Source organism: Sciurus carolinensis, chromosome 9 (assembly GCF_902686445.1).
Source record: "Sciurus carolinensis chromosome 9, mSciCar1.2, whole genome shotgun sequence".
Lineage (NCBI taxonomy): Eukaryota > Metazoa > Chordata > Mammalia > Rodentia > Sciuridae > Sciurus > Sciurus carolinensis.
The window spans coordinates 115,937,854-115,959,238 of record NC_062221.1 but is presented as its reverse complement, the minus strand read 5'-3'; the positions used below and the strand labels follow the sequence as shown (position 1 = coordinate 115,959,238).

At 33.7% G+C, this 21,385-nt stretch overlaps 1 protein-coding gene across 3 annotated transcripts in view; it reads left to right on the top strand.

Moving 5' to 3' along the window:
• C9H21orf91 (chromosome 9 C21orf91 homolog) overlaps positions 1–14,694 on the top strand; it is a 31,176-nt gene extending 16,482 nt beyond the window's left edge. For all 3 annotated transcript variants that reach the window (XM_047564551.1, XM_047564550.1, XM_047564549.1), the window contains exons 3-5: positions 6,621–7,154; positions 8,054–8,116; positions 10,040–14,694. In XM_047564551.1, coding sequence (XP_047420507.1) covers positions 6,621–7,154; positions 8,054–8,116; positions 10,040–10,206 — 764 coding nt within the window. In that variant the 3' untranslated portion in view covers positions 10,207–14,694. The remainder of the gene's footprint in view (positions 1–6,620; positions 7,155–8,053; positions 8,117–10,039) is intronic.
• Positions 14,695–21,385: the final 6,691 nt, after the last annotated feature.

Below are 21,385 nucleotides of genomic sequence, written 5' to 3'. Positions count from 1 at the left end.
TTAGGGATAAAAGCTAGAGGATAATGGGATATCTGATAGAAGTTTTTAAGTGTTTTTGTATTTATGACTTTTTTGTGCTATTTGGAGTATCATCTTTATTAGGAAAAATTAGCATTATTGCAATAGGCAGATTAATTATAAGCATAGAAACACTCTTATTTTAAACGGTGACAATGTAATTACAGATAAATGTCTGCATTTGAATAACCTTTGCTTTTCTCTGGGTTTAACCAAGTTTGCATAAAACAATTTACCTTAGAGAGTTAAAGAATAAAAGTGTGGGGATAGCATGCCAGATGGGTTAGTGGGAGGGTTTTCAGAGTATATAAGTGGTTTATATAAAAAAATCTGGGATAAAAATGGGAAAAAATAAAACTTTTTAATAGGAACAGCTTAACTTTGTAAAATACCACTTTTTATACAAAAATTTCTAAATATCTTCTGTCCAGAAGAAACTAGTACTTTACACCTTTTTTTTTTTGGGTGCTGGGGATCGAACCCAGGGCCTTGTGCTTACAAGGCAAGCACTCTACCGTCTGAGCTACCTCCCCAGCCCCCTGAAACTAGTACTTTAAAAAAAAATAGCAGTTATGGTTGCCAAGTAAGGCATTGGTTCTCTATTAGCAGTGACCTCTTCACTGAAAAAGTGACATGGGTGTCTTTCAGTCATGTTTTAAGGACATTTTCATAATAATCAGTATGTGACATTGGCCTCCAAAATTTGTATTTGTAAAGAAATCTTTGAACTGGTTTGAAAATTCCTTATAACTCAGTTCTTCAAAAGTATCAATTGATTTAATTACATTTAAATTCATTCCCTTTCAAAAACTACTTAAAAAACAAATTCGTGCTGAGAGCTATTTACACTTGTAAATGCAATTAAAATAGAAAAGTAATTTGGGAAACTCACTGAGATTGCTCTTAATAGCAATGGTTGTTTCCCATATGAATTTGAAATGGTGAAGTAGAAAAACTTGCTTCAAGAATTTAAAAAGTGACATGTATATTACTGTTGTAAATTAAGCTACTCACATATTTTCTAGATTAAAAAGTAACTTGTTATATGAAGTAATGTATTTTTAAAAATTTTGTTCTGTTTTCTCTGCTGCATGGGATATTTTAAAGTATATTTATAAAATGAACACATCCGGGGCTGGGGATATAGTTCAGTTGGTAGCATGCTTGCCTCGTAGGCACAAGGCCCTGGGTTCAATCACCAGCACCACAAAAAAAAAAAAAAAAAAAATCCAACTTGAACTTTAAAATTACGTTGTTTGAAAATGTTAGTATAATTGACTTAGCTAAAGAAGTTAGAGGTGCAGATCTCAAAGAATGAATTACACTTTACATAAAACAGTTCTCTTTGTAAATTTCTATTTAAAAATATATAATTGAGTAGAAGTTTGTGATTTTCTTGACAAATTGATGCCACAGGAATGCCGTTTCTGAATTTAGTGGTACTTATCGTTTTCTTGGAGTAGTAGCCCATTAGACTAAACATAGGTGTACCTTCACTGAAAGATAGTCTTAATTATTCTCTGAGCAGCCTAGTAGAACTGCACATCCTGGTTCCCTTGCTAGTACTGGCAAAACTGCATTGTAGTAGACTGCAAATGATAATTGGTAATAAGGTTTGTTTAGGATTTTTTTAAATATAGTTTTAATTTTTTCTAATAGAATTACTTGAGTATTTTCTTGAGTATCTGCCATGTGTCAAACAGAATAGCACTGAGGATGAAGATGCATATGAGGAAAATAGATATGGTCCCCTTTTTTAAACAGAACTTTGCTTGTAGCAAGAGACAAAAGCTAATAAGGAGGCAGTTGTTAATATTAACTGTCCAAGATGTATTGATTAGAGACAGATTCTTAGAGAAGGTAAGAACTAGACAGATGATGATGATTACTCTGATTTGCAGTGAGAATGTAATGGAGGATTTAAGATGTTGCTAGATTTCATGGGAGAAAAATCTATTAGGGTGGACAGAAAAACATCTTTTAAAAATGTTTATATTGTTGCATTATAGTCATATAGTGGGGTTCATCTGGACATAATCATACATGCATAGAACATAATTTGCTCTATTTCAGTCCCCAGTACTTGCCTTCCTGCCCACACCGTTCTCCTTCCTTTAGATATGCATAAATGTGGAATTCAATGTAGTATGATCATAAAGGTACAGAGTATAATTTGGTCAATTTCATTCTACAATTGGTCATTTTTTTTTCTGTCCCGCCTTCCTCCTTCTGGATCCCCTTCCTCTACCTCACTGATCTCCCCTCTGTTTTCGTGGACTGTGCTCTCCCTAACCCCCCTCCACACACTATTTTCCCTTATTTTGCCCTAGCTTCCCTGTAATAGAGAAAACCTTTCAACCCATAACTTTCTGGATATGGCTTATTTCACATATCATGATGTTCTCTGGCTCCATCCATTTACTAGCAAATGCCATAATTCCTTTCTTCTTTATGGCTGAATAAAACTCTGTTGTGTATATATGCCACATTTTCTTCATTCATCTGTTGACAGGCACCTTGACTGGTTCCATAACTTGGCTATTATGAATTGCACTACTGTAGGGGGCTGGGAAGATAGCTCAGTCGGTAGAGTGCTTGCCTTGCATGCACAAGGCCCTGGGTTCGATCCGCAACACCGCCAAAAAAAAAAAAAAAAAAGAATTATGAATTGCACTACTGTAAACATTAATGTGCCTGTATCACTGTAGTATACTGATTTTAGTTCTTTGGGATAAATATGGGATAGCTGGGTCATATGGTAATCCTATTCCTAGTCTTTTGAGGAATTCCCACACAACTTTCTGGAGTGGTTGTCATCAATTTGGAGTCCCACCAGCAGTATATGAGTGTATCTTCCCCACCCCCATCCTTACCAGTATTTATTATTATTTGTATTCTTGATGAATGCCATTCTGACTGGAGTGAGATGAAATCTCAGTGTAGTTTTTATTTCAGTTTCCCTGATTCCTAGGGATGTTGATCATTTTTTCATATATTTATTGGTCATTGTATTTCTTCTTTTGGAGAAATATCTGTATATTTAATTTTCCCATTTATTCATTGGTTATTTATTTATTTATTTTAGTTCTTTATATATTTTGTTTTTTAATCCCATGTTGGAAGAGTAGCTGGCAAAGATTTTCTCCCATTCTGTAGACTCTTAATCATTTCCTTGGCTGTATAGAAGCTTTTTGATTTATTATTGGTCCCACTGAATGATTTTTTTGTTTTCTTTCTTGAGCTTTAGGAGTCTTGATAAGGAAGTTTTTGTCTGCACTACTATGTTAGAGTGTTGACCTTACGTTTTCTTCTAGCAGTTGCAAAGTTTCTGGGCTAATTCCTAGGTCTTTGATCCACCTTGATGTGACTTTTGTGCAAGATGAGAGATGGGAATAAAGTTAATTCCGTTATATCTAGAGATTCAGTTTTCCCAGAATTAAAAGTTAAAAAGGCTATTTTTTTTCTCTACTCCCTGTTTTTCACAACTTTGTTTATTGTCAAATAACTATATCTATGCAGATGTCTGAGTCTTTCTTCTATTAGTCTTCATGTTTATTTTGATGCCAGTACCATGTTGGTTTTGTTCTATAACTCTGTAGAATAATTTGAGATCAAATATTGTGATACCTTCAATGTCACTATTCTTGTTCAGTATTGCTTTGGCTATTGTGGGTCTTTTATTCTTCCAAATGAATTTTAGGACTACTTTTTCTAGTTCCGAGAAGATTGTCATTGGTATTTTGATGGGAATTGTATTGAATATATAGATTGCTTTTGATAATGTGGCTGTTTTGACTATTAATTCTACTTAATAGAATGTGGTAGGTCTTTCCATCTTCTAAGTTTCCTTCAATCTTCTGTAGTTTTCATTGCAGAGGTCTTTCCCCTCTTCATTCCCAAGTTTGTTTTGTTTTTGAGATTATTATGAACAGATAATTTTCCTGATTTCTTCCTCAGCAGATTCATTATTGGAATATAGGAAAGCTATTCATTTGTGAATGTTGATCTTTTGTATCCTGCTACTTTGCTGAATAAGGGAGGAGCTCATAAGAAGACGATTTAGGTTTCTTCCTTGAGCCGTTGGTAGTCCCAGACCTAGTAGGAGGTTGGGGTTTAAAATAGAATGAAGGCAGAAGAGTTCCATTTAGACAGAATGAATTTGAGGAGCTTCTAGGGACATTTATGTGGAAATGTTCAGTAAATGGCTTTACAAAATATGTATTCAGAACTCTTCTTGCCCATGCCAACTTTTTTGTTGTTGTTTTTGTTTCTGTTGTGTGATTTTTATACAGAATTTTTCTCCTGCATGTCTGAAAGAATTCAAAATTTATTTCACACTACGTATTTGCATAATAAATTGGCTACTGGAGTTGTATTATTTGTTGTTTGTCTCAACAAATTACTTAGTATAAATAGTCTTGATTGTCTTGGTTCCTATTTTTGATTTGGGGATTTAAGTAGAGGTTAAGAGAAATTATTTATGGAAAAAAAGAAAAGCTATATTGCAAAGAAGCAACATTGAATAAAAAAAATCTTTAAAAGTCCACATTATTTTATTGATGTATTATTAAAATGAAGCTCTGGGTACATGAGGAAATTAGTTGTTTGATACACTTAATTACTTTTTAGTATAGCTTCTGTATAAATATCAAAATCTCCATATTTAATAGTAAATATTATTTTCTGTAGCCTACTTTAGAACTTTTTCTTTAATTAGCTATAGACTAAAGGAGAAACTCATAATTTACTATATTCAAACACAACTAAATTGTTGGTATATATTAGAGCTGTGGCAGTGGACTGAGAAGGAAACCATCTACTTACTGTTTTGGTGGAATAGCTAGCCATCTATTGGCAACAAGACCTTAAAGAATTTTCAGGGCTGGGGAGATAGCTCAATTGGTAGAGTGCTTGCCTTGCATGTACAAGGCCCTGGGTTTGATCCCCAGCACCACAAAAAAAAAAAAAAAAAAGAAGAAGAATTTTCAGAGCGTAAGGAAGTTCTTTAATAAATTTTGTAAAGTTAGTAATGTAAGCAAGCTTTTAAGTTTCTTTGTGTACCTGTATTTCTCAAACATACAAGCTTTGGAATAAAACAGTAAAATGGAACTATTTCTTGTTTGGTCTATAACTGTGACAGCTACCTTTTGTCTTATTTATGATCTAAAACATAATAACAAAACTTTAATATTGTGATAAAAAAAGACTTGTGAATTTCCTTTTTATTTTACTTAGTTTTGAATGTGTACACTGTTTTATCAAATAGAGTTTGAGATTTTGCATGTAAATATTCTGAAGGTGTTGGAAACTTGACCTGACCATACAATAACTGATAGAAATATACATATACACAATTGCAGTACAAATAGCAAAGTAGTAAAAAAAACTTGTACTTGCAGTATAAGTAGGAAAGTCTAAATTATTTGTAACAATTTTTATGCACATTGGAAGAAACAATGTTCAAATGTTCCAGTGTACCTCCTGAGAACAAGCTGTTCACATATGCCTGTAATAATAGTGTTCAGGAGGTATGCTTACATAGCTTAAGGTAACTTGTGAAGGAACTGATAGGCAATTTAGCATATGATTATGTATTTGTTATATGTTTGAAAATGTATTCTAAATTTTTAAAAATCAAGTTAGAATACTTAAACTCTTAGTAAAGTGGAATATATTTTCATTTTATGGTGTGTAGTGAATTTTTGTGAGTTGAATTGTACTGGTTACTGAATCTTGGCAGATTGGGCTTCTGACTTCATAAATAATATATTTCTTCTACATGATGAGATTATCTTGATAAAGTTTTATATAAAAGTGGAAATGTGAAAAATATTAGATGCTTTCATTTTTCTTTCTTTTTTTTTAACTTGACAAATAGTTCATTAACTTTTTGAGACTTCTATTGTATATTTTCTGGTACTGGTTATTTCTTCCTAATAAAAATATAACTAGTAACTTAAGAACATGATTTACTTTTTGTTGTGGAGGGGGACTTAAGCATTTCTGATATTGAACCTTATAAAAAATTTTTTGCAGGTGTGCACTTCAGGAAGATTTGTAAAGAAAGCATTGATGTAAAAGCCAAGAGTCAATAAATTTCTGGCCAGGCAAGGTGGCGCATGCCTGTAATCTCAGTGGCTCAGGAGACTGAGGCAGAAGGATTGCTAGTTCAAAGCCAGCCTTAGCAACTTAACAAGGCCCTAAGCAACTCACCGAGACCCTGTCTCTAAATAAAATACAAAAAAGGGCTGGGAATATGCCTCAGTGGTTAAGTACCCCTGAGTTCAATCCCTGGTATCAAAATAGAAAAAAATAATTAATTTCTGGGTTCAGTAATGTTTTTTGTAATATGTGACTCTTGGTGGACCTGGATTAACATTGAATCAAGTTCTTAGAAAGGTGTTATTATTTATATTACTGAATATATAGTTAAATTGAAACAAATTATTAGGCCACATTATAGTATTAATGCCAATATCCATTATATTTTTTCCTCTAATTTAAAAACTATGACACTATTTTTACTAAGATTTGTATATTCTTAAAGTACCTTATAAACATAAATGTTTCTTAGATCTTTTTTCTCTCTTTCTTTCCTATAGGAGTACCAAAATCTAATCTTTTGCACACCAAATCATTAAGGGGCCATAAAGACTGCTTTGAAAAATACCATTTAATTGCAAACCAGGATTGTTCTCGATCTAAACTTTCCAAAAGTACTTATGAAGGAGTTAAAACTATTTTGAGTAAGAAGATAAACTGGATTGTACAGTATGCACAGAATAAAGACCTAGAATCAGATTCTGAATGTTCTAAAAACCCCCAACATCATCTGTTTAATTTCAGGCATAAAACAGATAAAAAATTACTCCCACAATTTGACTCTCAAGTACCAAAATATTCTGCAAAATGGATAAGTACAGGTGCCATCTCAAACTGTACACAAACAATTTTGGAGCAGAGGGAAAATACAGACTTTGGGCTTGCTATGTTACAAGATTCAGGTGCCACCTTATGCCATGACAATGTGTTATGGCCTCATAGTCACAACCAGGCACAGAAAAAAGAAGATACTCTCTCTAGTCCAGAGGCTAATAATGTCCAGAACCAGAGTCTACATTACAGCAGAGAGGAACGTAAGTAAAAGGGGAAGAAAGGTAAACAGAAGTCTGGGGCGGGGGCATTGTTTGGTCGTTTTTTTTTTGGGGGGGGGGGGTTGTTTTTACAGTTTTATATATGTGTGAGGTGCCAAGAATTTTGATTTAGAACCACAGATTTGTTGAGCATATTAAATAAAGAGATTCACCTTAGCAAAAATGATACGTCTTAAAACTCTGTGCTTTAGAATACTCCTGAGTATGTCCCACATGTTGACATTTGGGAGTCCTCTATCATTTGTTCTGCCATTTTAATGATTAAATTGAATGGAATAAGCAAAGTCAATTGGAAAGTTCAGGGTTCATATAGTTCAGAAGTATAGCCTCAACTATCGACTAATACACATTATCACATTGCTAATTGATACCAGACTGATTGGGAATGGCATTGAAAAGCAAAAATCTGGCATTTTTATGAAAGTCTAAAAAGTAATGCCAGCGTTTATTGAAAAATTAGAAAAAGCAACTCTGTATCTGTTTATATCACAGAAACCAAAGTAATTTTTATTGACTTTAAATCAGATATTTAGAGTCAGAAGGGACTTGATGGGTAAAGACTAGCACCTTTTTAAAACCTGAAATAGAATAGGAGATACCAGAATTCAGCAGACCTACTATTGAGTATTTTTTTTGTATGTGAAACTTTTGTTTCTGGTGGAGGGATTATTACTGGTAGAGATGGTTATTGTGACTAGCATTTGAAAAGTTCTCCACACTATCAGAGCTAATAAACGAATCCTGGCATACTGTTTAATGTTGTGTTGGCAGATAACTGCAATTTTTTAAAGTAGGATATTGTATTAGATAACTCAGATCATATTATTATATTAGACAAATTAGATTATAGTGGTAACAATGAATGTATTTTCATGTTTCAGTGAATTTGATGACTCTTGGTGAGGTAGAGCAACTGAATGCAAAGCTCCGGCAACAAATCCAGGGTAAAGAATCATTCTCAATGTTTTTTCACATGAAAATTTTGATTCAGAAATCTTCTGTGACAAGACACCATTGGCAGCATTTAAATTTGGAAAATAAAAATTATAATTTTTTATTTTCCAGAGCAAGGAGAATAAGAGAATAACTCGTTTATGAACTGCAGGGAAAATAGGTCTTTTTCTCTTCTAAGTAAAAATGGAGACTAGAGTTTAATCTTACTAACATTTTACTGATTACATTTTACTGATTATGTACTACTGTGGCAGGGACTGTGGAGTTGCTCCCTGAGAGTTCTTTAAGGCAGGTACTTTTAGCTCTGATTTTTGTTTAGTTTTGTTTTGTTTGAGGTACCAGGGATTTAACTTAGGGTGCTTAATCACTCAGCCACATCCCCATCCCTTTTTATATGTTTTTTTGGAGACAGGGTCTCACTAAGTTGCTTAGGGCCCTACTAAGTTGCTGAGGCTGGCTTTGAACTCACAAGTCTCCTGTCTCAGCCTCGCAAGTCCCTGAGATTACAGAGGTGTGCCACAGTGCCTGGCTTGTTTATTTTTATTTTTAAATTACAAACAATTTAAAACATATAAATGTAGTGACACTAATATAGTAAACCTTTACCCATCTATTACAGCTTCGACTATTATCAGTGCATAGATAATTTTTCTTCTTTTTTACTTGTATCCATTCCTCTTGCCCACCTCCACACCAAGAATGGATTATTTTGAAACAAGTCCCAGACAACATATTGTTTTGTCCATAAACATTCCAGGATTTTCTCTAAAAGATAAATTTTATTTAAAAAAAAAAAAAAAAAACAACTTCTTATCACACCTTTTAAAATGCTAATAATTCCTTAACATCATCATGATGCTAACACCAAGAGTTAATAGTTCAAATTTCCCCATTATCTTCTTTTTTTTTTTTTTTTTTTTTTTTATAATTTGTTCCCATTTAGGTGAGGAAATTGTACTTTGGAGACTTTAAGTCATTTTGCAAAGCTATGTCTTCAGTCAGTAACAGATCAAGGATTCTAAACTATTTTTAACTGCAAAGTTAGTGCCTCTACTTTCATGTACAAACAGAGAAACAAGATGTATCCCATTTGTTTACAATAAAAATTAGACTAAGAATAATGATGATGACGATAATAACAGCAATTTATATTTATCAAGTACTTTTTCTATGAACTTTACAAATATGATCTTATTTAATCCTTGTAGTAACCCTGTGTGGTGTTGACTTTTTTTTTTTTTTGTACCAGGAATCGAACCCAGGCACTTAACCACTGAGCCATATCCCCAGCCCATTTTATTTTTTATTTTTATATAGGATCTCACTAAGTTGTTGAGGCTGCCTTTGAACTTGCAATCCTACTGTCTCAGCCTCCTGAGCTGCTGGGATTACAGGCATGAGCCACTGTGTCCCAGCACTATGATTTTTAATCTTAAACATAAAAGAAAATTGAAATAGAAAGCTTTAAATTCCTTGAGGCACATAATAGTAGTAATAAGAATTTGAAAATTTAGATAATCTGGTTCCAAAGCCTCTTAGAGGAGTTTCCAGATCTGGCTACTAATGGACATTTCTTACGCATACATAAGTTATATTGCTTATTGACGAAACCTATTTAGAAATCCTAATTAAGAAGTGACTCAGTGGTAAAGGTAACCACCATTTCTGTTGTGTCTATAGTTGTTGCTTGTGACTCTTTTTTAAGTTTTAAACTATAGAGACTTCTCAGGATGATCAGAACTGAATAGGCTTTGAGAACCTAGCTGTTTCCTCGGACTCAATTCAATTTCATTGCTTAAATTCACCCAGTGCATTCATTTCAGTAAGAGTACTAATATACACTTAAAATATAAATCATAGGATTAGCTTTAGTTTCTGTGTACTAAAAATGAAACTTTTTAAAACCTCTACAGAAGTATTTGAAGAGTTAACACATCAAGTACAAGAAAAAGATTCTTTATCCTCAGAGCTCCATGTCCGTCATGTCGCCATTGAACAGCTTCTCAAGAACTATTCCAAGTTACCATGCCTACAAGTGGGACGAACAGGAATGAAGACACACCTACCCATAAACAACTGAACTAATTTTTTTTTTTTTTTTAATCAGTCTGCCAAGAATGCAACTTTGAAGACGTTTTAAAGAAGGTTATGGTCCATTTTTCTATGGTCATTAAATTTGCAAAGCTTAAGGCAAAGTATTTAACATCTTTGTCTAATAAAGCAGATCATTATACTCTAGTCTTCTAGGATTAGTCATTTGGCTTCATTTTGGGAATCTTTTTGTCATAATCACTAAAATGCCCCTCCCTAACTTTAGTCACATGTGTCAATTTAAATATACTGTTACAGTGTGATTTTATTGTCAAAAGAATAGATTAACAAACTCCATATATTATCCTGAATTACTAAAGATAATTTTAAGAGGGAAATGTAATTCATAATAATCACCTCTTATTTATTATGAGCAATATTTTAATACAAAAAATTTTATATATAAAAATGCTATTTTAGGTACCTTTTCATTCTCTTTGTAAATGTGTATTTGAATGGCTTTGTGTATTTATACTTTTATGTGTACAATATGCTCATCTGTATTTCAGATCACTTCATTTTATTCTCTTAAATATAATGTTTTTATAACTGTTATCTTGCTCTCCAAAGATAAATGTATTTTGGAGTAGAAATCTATCTAGTTGAATTGTTTTAACTTCTAATAACTTAGAAATTAATAACTTTTGAAAGCAAGTATCCAAGTATATAAAATACATTATTATTTTCTAACAAAAGCAGTTCTGGGTTAGCTTAGGAAGAAAATACTAATCTAAATTTTGCCTCCATAGAAGTAAAAACCTCTTCTACTTCATTATTACTTTCATTTTAATGATTTTGATGTGTTAAAATTTGGACAGTAAATCAAGCCTCACTTCCAAATCAAAAGTAATATCTTCAATTCGAAGTGTCCTATTTTTGGGAAAAACTTTTGTTTGCCACTTCAGATAGTTTTAAGAATTCTTATACTGTCTGAATTCTCTTATCAATGTCATTGAAATTAGTGTTCCAAGAAAGCATTGTAAGGTGTTTTTCTAAACTTTAGAATCTAAGATAATGACAACATTACTAGACACAAGAAAAATGAAGCTTCTAATTCAATAATCCCATGTTTAGATTATGTTTATAAGCTGCCTATGATGTTTCCAAAGAGTTGTTAACTAATAGATGTTAAAACTGTCAAGCAGCCAGTTTTAATAATGCATTACAGCATATACCATAACCAATGCAAAATACCAGAGGATTCTAAATTCTATTTTCAGCTGGTGCTTAGAATGTATTGATGAGGTAGGTCCTTTGGTTGAAAGAATCTGCAGAAAAGTCTATTCACTTGGCAGCCTCACGCATAAAGATATGAATGACTTCTGCTTAAATTTGGCAGCTTATCCTAGGTTGGTTCAGATGTTAGTCTTAAACACAAACAGTATTTGAGTAAGCAAAGATACCTTTCAATCTCATTGAAGGTAACTTTCTATAATGCTAAGATATATGAAACTGGACTGAGGATAATAATTGCTAATCCCATAGATTTTTTTTTCATTGAAATATGGCATAACTGTCAAGCTTTTTGTAGAGAGCTTTTGAAATATTCTTTAAGTTTCTCTCAATTCTTTGAGTCATCCAAAATGAATTTAAAATCCAGGGAGTAGGAATGGATGCATTGCCTTAGTTTTAATAAGCTTTAAATTGAATGTGTGCAATATGAAAATATCCAAATGTATAAATTGACTAAAGACTTGTGCTGATTATGCCAATAAGTATTTTAGTGCTTAGTTGTTATGGTTATATTTTCAAATTTGATTTTACTCTTTTTTGGCATAATTCATTAAAAATGTTACCAGCCAGTGTGATTGCACATATTTGGGCTTCTGTTTAGATGATTTAGGGACAGTCAAAAAAGTTTGGAATGTGTTGCATTTGATATCAGTAGTAGCATATTTCCAGAATATGAGCCATATGGTGCAGTCCTAAATGCAGTAGTGTTATCCAAAGACAGTGTTTGCTTATCCCTTAGAGTTTTCTGGCAAATATGTAGCTTTACTAATGAGTTTGGAATAATTGGGTGGGATTGTGCATATACTAAGGTCTTAATTAAGGACTCCTATTTATTCCATCTAGATAGTTCTGCTTAAGCTTGTTTTCAAGGGTGCTCCTAAACTATCTATGGTGCTGGTATTCACACTAGTACTTACTCAGATGAATTTCTAGGAAAAAAATTTGAAGTATTTTGCATAGCAGTCTATCCAAATATTTGGTTAACCTATATATTCTCAACCTTTGTTGATTGAATATGCAGTTATTGTAAATGGTAAAATAAGGTTCAGGAATGGAGTTGAATTAAAACTTGAGAGAACATGAAATCACAAATTCCATATTTGGCTGTTTTGTCTAATTGTTAGTACATTTTGAGAAAGTTTAGAAAAAATATATCAATATGCTTCAGTTTCAAAAATGGCAAAAAAACACTGCTAGTGACACATTACTAACATTTTCAGAGCTTATATGATTAAGGGGAATGAAATAAAACTAACTTTTTTTAATAGTAGTTTCATAACTAGACAAGTTAAATTGAGTTTTAGAAAATTGGAGTCAAATGTGGTAATAAGGCCCTGGGTTTGATACCCAGCATCACAAAAAAATAAGTAACTAACTAAACAAAGTTTTTAAATTGTTCAATGTTGTAAAATTTATTTACATCATCGTATTCATTGATCCTAGATTAATATCTAAGTTCTTTGAAAAAGGCATACCAATAACAGGTGATTCAGGCAGCCAAATGTTGTTCTATTCCATTATGTATTGTTCCATGTACTAATGTTGGAGCAAAGAGATGTTCTTAGCTTTTGAAAGTACATGTTCATTTCACCATAAAGTGCCCATTTTTATATGAATTTAAGGGTTATTTTTAAAATACAAAGTTCATGTTGGAAAGTTATTAAAAATATATAATTAAAATATATTTTATTGTCATCTTGATAGATATATTGAGATTTCTTGGTTTTGTTTTACAGTATTTCTGCCATTGAAAATGGTTTAAAGTGTTTTGGATTTTTTAAAATAATTGTTTACCTAGGTGTTTACACTGTTGAGACTTGTCAATTTTTGCTAGTTTTTTTAAAGTAAGCTTTTTAGATCTATTTTTATGTGTTAATGTTTACCTATTTGAGTTTTATTTTGTTGCATTTTAGAGGAAGTCTGCTTTCATTGTTAACATTGTAAAATGTCATACAAAATGTATAAACTCTAAAGTAGGAATTTTAAATTATTTGTGTACCTTATTAGGTTCAGATTAGTAACTATAAAAATAGGTTACATATACGTGAAAACTTTTAAATGGTATAGTATAAAATTCTTGTAGTGTTTTATGACTTTTGCCAATTCATTTATTGACATGTTATTGCTTATGCTAAAGTAAGATATTTGAGTATTTTAAGTACATATTAAGTTTAATACTCTATAAAAATTTTCAGATACCTTCTGGTCAGATGTGACTGTAAAGTAAAGGTAACTGATTTGATTTCAGTATATGATTGCATTTTTTACTTCAGATTTGTGGAAATGATGGAAATCATTTTCACAGGTTTGAGGAAATCTGTGGTGAAATTAGTAAGAGATAAAGCCCTCAACAAGTTATTCTTGCAAAGTTAAGTGGTAATAGGATAAAGGAACATTTATTCACCAGAATAATAAGATAATGGGGATTTGGCACAATGGAGGAGAGGACTACAATTCTGTGTTTGGTATATTGAGGCTTCATCTTGCATCTCCATATTTTCATTTTACTTCATCCTTTCACATTTGCCATTGTTGTGGTATAGTCTGACCTATTAAACAACTTCAGGCTGTGGTTACCTTGCTATGAACCATATTATAACAAGTTGGTACCATTAATTTTTTTTAACACCTAGTTTATAACATATACTTTCTTTGCTGTTTTTAGTTTAAAAGAGTTCATATTAGAAGTACATCTCAGTAATTTTGAATTTTAAGCTTACCAAAGTGCAACAAAAAAAATCATGGAGATGAATATTACCCTTTCCCCCAAAAAAGTGTTATTTGAACTTACCCCAACTGCACTAGAGTATTTTAATAGACATTTGTTCCTTGCTTCCTTTAAACATGTCTAATGTTTTTTCCCCTATCCTACTACCTCCAAAAGAGGCAATTTAGAAAATATTCAGTAGTAATTTCTATTGAATGCCATTTCTACTTTTATAATGTGTGTATGTGTATAAATCTTGCTTTAAATCTGAGTAACATATACTGTGATCATTGGCTTAATCTTGCTTTGATGTAACAAATATATTTTGCAAAATTGTGCAGAGATATTTAGAAAAAGAAAATGAAACTGCTGTGGTTAAGACTCAGTTTGTTTCAAAAAAATTTAGACATTATTTGGTTGTTATATTTTCTTTGAAAATTGCAATAATTTATATATTTGTATTCTGCTTTGGAACTGTATATATGCTTGTCTACTATTTTTAATTTTACAATAAAATAAATATTTTGTTATCTGCTAGCTTCAGTGGATGTATTTAAGAGTACCTTCTTTTTTTTAAATAGTTGACTTGTAATAAGAATTTTGTTTCAGGTTTAGGGAGTCTAACTTAGAATTGCCTTGCTGGATACATAGTTCAACATTAGAGTGCTTGCCTGGCATGCACAAGCTTAAGGTCATGGTCTCGATCCCCAGCACTGCGCAAAAAGTAAAAAGAAAAAAAAAAAAAAGTCTTACAAGACTCTTAGGTTATCTTTTTATTTCTTATGTAGTCTTTAATACTTCATATCCCCTGTGTCCCAAGAGTCCAGAAGCAGGAAATAAAGAATCTAAAGATTCCTGTGACTTACTGGATATATGTGTAACTTTTTATTAAATTGGGGTGCAGGCCTCAGGGAGAAGTTCAGTGGAGAGTACTTGCCTAATAATGTGTAAGGCAAGTACTCATCAACTGCTAAATAAATAGAGGTGTAACTTATATACAGTAAATATACAGGTTTTAAGGACATCATCTGAGTTTTAACAAATGTATATAGGTATACAGTTATCGCTCCCTTTGGTCCCCTTTCCAATCACTTCACTCTCCATCTCCCACTCACAGTTATGATCTCTTATCACCATTATTTGCCTGTGTCTGCCTTAGAATTTTATCTAAGTGTACTCATACAATATGTACTCTTTTTGCCTTTGACTTTTTTGAATGCTTTTTAAATTCATGTTAACTCAGAGATCAATAGTGCATTCCCATTTTTTCCTGACTGGTGTTCCATTGTATGAATGTATTGAAATCAGTCTGCTTATCCTCTCTCCACTCTCATGTTCATGGACGTTTGGGTTATTCCACTGTGAGCTACTAAGAATAAAACTGTTAGGAATTTTTTTTAAACTGACTTTTAAAGACTATTAAAAATAGGAAAATAAAATATTTGAGACCTTGATCTCAAGTTTTTATTTTCGTATTTTTAATGTTCTTTATGTGGTTATTAGCATTATGAATCTAAAGAGTTAATAAATTACCCTTCTTTTAAATATTTAAAGTTATTTATAAGATGTAACAATTTAAAACTAGGTAAACAACTGCAAAAGATCAGAGGCAGATTATGAAATAATAAATATTTAAGAATCAAAACATTATAATAGAAAAGGTACTTTTTATAATTATGAACACACATTAATTATACAAATTAATAGGTTTCACTGTAGCATTTCCATGCAAGCATATATCATGCTTTACTCATGTCTATCCTCCCTTCTATCCTCTCCTGTACCCCTCCCACAACCCTTTTCCTAGTCCCTAAGAGTCCCTTTGCTACTTTTAGGTCTGTTTTGATTGATTGTTGTTTTGAGGGAGAAAACATGCAGAACTTCTTGGTTTATTTGACTTAACATGATGTCTTCCAGTTCTATCCATTTTCCTGCAAATGACAGAATTTCATTGTGACTGAATAATATATCACTGTTTATACATACCTTTTTTCTTTATTCATTCATCTGATGGATACAAAGGCTGATTGCTGATCTTGGCCATTGTGAATAGTGACAATAAATATGGATATACAGGTATCACTTTTATATGCTGATTTCATTTCCCTTGGATATATAACCAGGAGTGATATAATTGGATCATACGATAGTTCTATTTTTAGTTTTTGAGGAACCTCCACATTGTTCCACATAGTATATATATTAATTATCACATTTCCATTCTCACCGACAGTGTATAAGGATTTTTCTCCAAAGCCTTGTCAGCATTTGTGATTTGGGAGGTGGGGGGGCAGTTTTAGTAATAGCCATTCTAACTAGAGAGAGATGGAATCTCAATATAGTTTTTGACTCACATTTCCCTGACAGCTAAAGATATTAAGCATTTTCCATATTTTTATTGACCATTTATACTTTTGAAACATGTCTATTCAGATCATGTTTTAGTCAGCTCTTTCATTGCTGTGACCAAATGACCTGTCAGGAACAATTAGAGGAGGAAAAGTTTATTTAAGATTCAGTTTCAGAGGTCTCAGTCCCTTAGAGGGCCAACTCCACTGCTTTGGGTCAGCTTATGGCAGAAGGGCATGGCCAAGAAACAGAGCTCTGCTCACCAGAGACAAAATATAAACCTCAAAGACATGCCCCCATTGATCCACCTCCTTCAGCCAGACTGTACCTGCCCAAAAGTTCTTACCCAGTTAATCATGACCTGTGCCAATCTTGAAGTGTTTCCCCTATGTTTTCTTGCTAGAAGAATCTTAACATCCTGGAAAATCTCTCCGAAATCTTTAATTCATAGTACTTTGTTTTTCAGGATATGGAGACCAAGAGAGTCTAGTTTGAAAAAAATGTTGATAGGATACCAGACCACAAAGCTCTGTTTAGCTCTAACTACTTTGTGACATTAAGAAATTCAGCTTGACTTTTCTAAGCTTGGATTCACTAAATTTTGTTCCTGTTCAGTTTCTCAGCCTTCTAGAGATTTTCAAAACTATTTAAAAAAAATATTTTTTCATTTGTTTAGTGTCATTATTACTCAGAATTTTTTGTAGGTGTCTTAGAGGTTGACAAGCACATACAAGTTTGAATAAAATAGGAGGGGCAGCTATAAGCAGAACGCCCTGGATATTCTAAATTGGTTTTTAAAAGGTATTTTGAGGGAGTTTACTTTTGGAGTCTGATCTAAATAACATGTTAAGTTCCTTCTAACTTGAAAATTGCATATGACCTGCAAGTTTACATCAGTGGATTTTTCTTAATTAAATAGTAATGATAATAACCATTCCTCCACATATGAATCCCATTCCAAAGTTTGGGATGGCATAAGCCACCAAACCACCTCTAGAAGCAAAACTTTGCTATCTCATCCTCCTTTGCATCTGGGGTACCCCTCCCTGTCTGGTGAAGAGGGGAAAAATGGATAAGGGAGGGTCCATGTTGAAAGCATCAGTTTTAACTATCAATTGGGCACAACAGCCATTATCCACATTCAGTGAGGCTACAGGTGAGCTGGCATCTGGTGTTGAATAGTAGCCATTGCTGGGTGTAAATTTGACTATGAACCTAGTAACTGATTAATTGCCTTTGTTCCTGTGGTTTCCACAGCTTTCTGATTGATCTTTATCCATTGATTAAATTCCTTTTCAGCCTAAATCAACAACTTGACTTTCTCTAGCTTGCAGTCGAGAGTTCTGGTCTATATCTAGTGCACTCTCATAGAGATCTTAGGAATTTGGTTTGTAGACGTGTACTGCTGAGAACCACTATCCCTTAGGATACCTTAACTGACCCTCAGCACCTCATGACTGTCTGTTGGGTCAGCTGAAACTTTATGAAGAAAAATTAAACCTCTTGGTAATGTAGATGTTAAGTTTGGTTGTTGAGTATTCTGTGTTCTCAGGAGATGTAACTTAGAGAAGCCTCTCTGCTACTAATAACTCAAAGTGCTGAGTATCTATAAAGATCTTGGAAGGATTGGTCTAATAAAACAGTGATGATCATGCAGGGCCTGTGTTCTTGGTAATACCAAGTCTCCCAGTAATCATCTATTGAATGAATGAGTGAATGACAGATTTCATAGCACCAGGGTTGCATGTCCTCTAAATCCAAAAAATGTCTGAGCCCCTTATTCAGTAAGTGGTTAATTTCTACATATTCTCTGCACATACATCACTCTCCATTCCACCTTCCTGACTTTTGATAACCATTTTCATTTCTCCTCCAGACTAGTGATTCTCTAAATTTTGAGTTTCATCAAACATTCACATTAGTGGGCCTCACCTCCAGAGTTTCTGAATCAATAGGTCAGGGTTGAAGCCCAAGAATTTTTCATCTTACAGGTTCCACACAGCACTTAGCAAACCATTGCTTCAAACCATCCATTGCCCTACACGTTCCAGAAGAATGTGATGCTTCTTTTCTATTCAAAGATCTTTTAAGGAAGATATTATAACCTTTGCCATCTGGCATCCATATATTTTCCCATTTTTATTCTTTCATCAAAGCATCATGTGCCAAGAACTCCACCAAACCCCACAAACTTTGGATCCAGGGGACATAGAAGCCAATAAGACTGTTGGTCAACTAAAAAGGATTCCATCAAAAAATAAAAAATAAATCACAATTGAAAAATGTGCATTGGATTTAGCAACCAAGAATTTACTAAGAACAATTTTAATAGGTCTTTGGGAACAAAAATTGGATCACAATGGATAGAAGTATGGGTGCAGGAGGCTGGGACTGTGGCTCAGTGGCAGAACACTTGCCTAGCATGTGTAAGGCATTGGGTTCAATCCTCAGCACCATATATGAAAAGAAGCAAATAAAATAAAGGTACACTGTCCATCTACAATTACAAAAAACATTTTTTTAGAAAGTGTGGGGGGCTTGGGGTTGTGGCTCAGTAGTAGAGCACTTGCCTAGCATGTGTGAGGCACTGGACTCGATTCTCAGCACTACATATAAATAAATGAATAAAAGCAAGAAGGTCTATCAACATCTAAAAAATATTTTAAATATATATGTATATATACATTTATATATATATATATATAAAAGTATAGGTACAGGTGATCTCTGGATTTGGGGTGTGATCACTTTAAGAAGTTTAGCCAAAGTAAAGTTCAGGCAGTCAAGATGAGGGTTCAAGGTTTTTGCTTTTTTTTTAAAGTTGGAAAATACTGAAGCATGCGTAAATACTAAGAGGACAGATACAGTAGAAAGGCTAAAGATGAAGAGGAAGCAGTAGTCAAAATAGCCAAGTCCTGAAGAGCCGGATAGGACATCCCCCCTAGAATGACTTGTCTTTGAAGAGGATTAGGATAGCCTCAGGCTTTGACCCCAGTACCCACCTTTGGGAAGAAGGTAAAATTGCGGATGAGTGTATCTGAAGGAAATTCACTGGAGAGAAGGTTGAGAAAATCCTTACCTGATTGTCTTTATTTTCTGTGGCAGAGAAGAAGAGCTAATGGGGTCAGAGGCTCAGGGAAATGGTGAAGGGCTAAACAGCTTCTTCGCGGGGAATGAGAGGGGTCCAGATGACCATAGGAAGTGTTGCTGTATTGTTTAGAAAAGGTGGGTACTGGGGTCTATAAATCGCCAATAGATGAAGATTTCTGAATTTGCATTCAGATTTTGTTGCTGTAAATACGGAGAGGGTGTACTTTTTTAAATTGGAGTAATCTAAACAGAGTACTACTGAAACTAGAATCTGAAGCTCAGATAAATGTGTGGCTTAAGAATATCCACAAAAACCCTACTCAATAGATAAAATTTCAAGTGCTGGAAAAATGAAAATTTTGAAGAGCTAATACAAATTGTGTGTGGAGAAAAATCAGAAATCTGTAGCCTTAACTTATTCTTTTCAAAGAATAATTTCATTTGCCCTCTCAGTAATAGGTCCTAGAGGCTAGAGTGGACTAAAATATTTCAAAAGTCAAGCCCTTATAGGTCAGTTAATATCAAGCTTCACCAAAATAAATTCTGGAAAATTTTGACCTAGATGGAGGAAGGTTATAAGATGATAGATCAGCATACAGAATGTGGAGAAAGCCAAGACATAGCCAGACTCAGAATTTCAGATCTGTAACTTCAAAGAAAAAGCAATGTAAAATGAGATGGCCTATTTTAGGGGGAAAGGGCAATTGAATTGAAAAGGGAGAAGGTAGAAGAGGAAGTTCTAATGAGCATGGGAATTGCCAGCCTCACACTTAGGAAGTTGGGTCTAATTCTTCTCTGCCCACTGGGCACCTTTCTACCTCTTTTAGCTTCTGTGCTCTCATCTACTGAAAACGGAAGTGAACTTGATCCTTAGGGGAACTTCCAGCAATCAACATTCTACAGATATTTTGAATGTTAAGAAACTTGGCTCGGTGTGGTGGAACAAACTGGTAATCCCAGCGGCTCTGTTTGGGAGACTGAGGCAGGGGGATTGAGAGTTCAAAGTCAGCCCCAGCAACATCGAGGTGCTAATAAGCAACTCAGTGAGACCCCTGTCTCTAAGTAAAATACAAAATAGGGCTGGGTATGTGGCTCAGTGGTCGAGTGCCTGAGTTCAATCCCCAGTACCCTTTGCAGTGGAAACTCACCCCAGCACCTGCAGGAACAGCAGTACTGAGCCACTAAAGCACAAAGGAAGTGTGGTTTCCTTGAAGAAGCTTGTTACAGCAGGATCTTCCTATTATCAGCTATGGCAAAAAAGACAGCTGAGTCAACCTGGTACAGAAGCTACACTATTCTCCACATAGTTTTTTAGAGCATCTAGGTTGCAGAAAGGGAAGAAAAAGCACTATAAATGTTTTGATGACTTGTTACTCTTCCACATTCTCTTACCAGGGGAAACTATTTGAAGTGAATGCTTTCTCAGGAATAAACAGTGGGATGGATGATTCTCACACACAATCCGAAGCTGGGTCCCCAAGAGCACAGTTCCTAATGGTTGGTTCAGTGACATTCCTACTTGTGCATGGAAAATGAAAAATGTGAAGGTGGTATGATGAGCTGTTTAGTGAAACATACTTTACTCTATCAACAGAATTGTCCTTTATTCTGAGAATACATCTTTCCTATTATGGGGAAGATGATCATAGATGGTAGGTCTTCATTTTTTTATTTGGTTTATTATTTTGGGTTTTAGATTTTTTAAATCCATACACACCATATACATATATACACATATATATGGAGAGAAAAGAGAGAGAGAGAGAGAGGTTCATACTGGCAAGTCTCA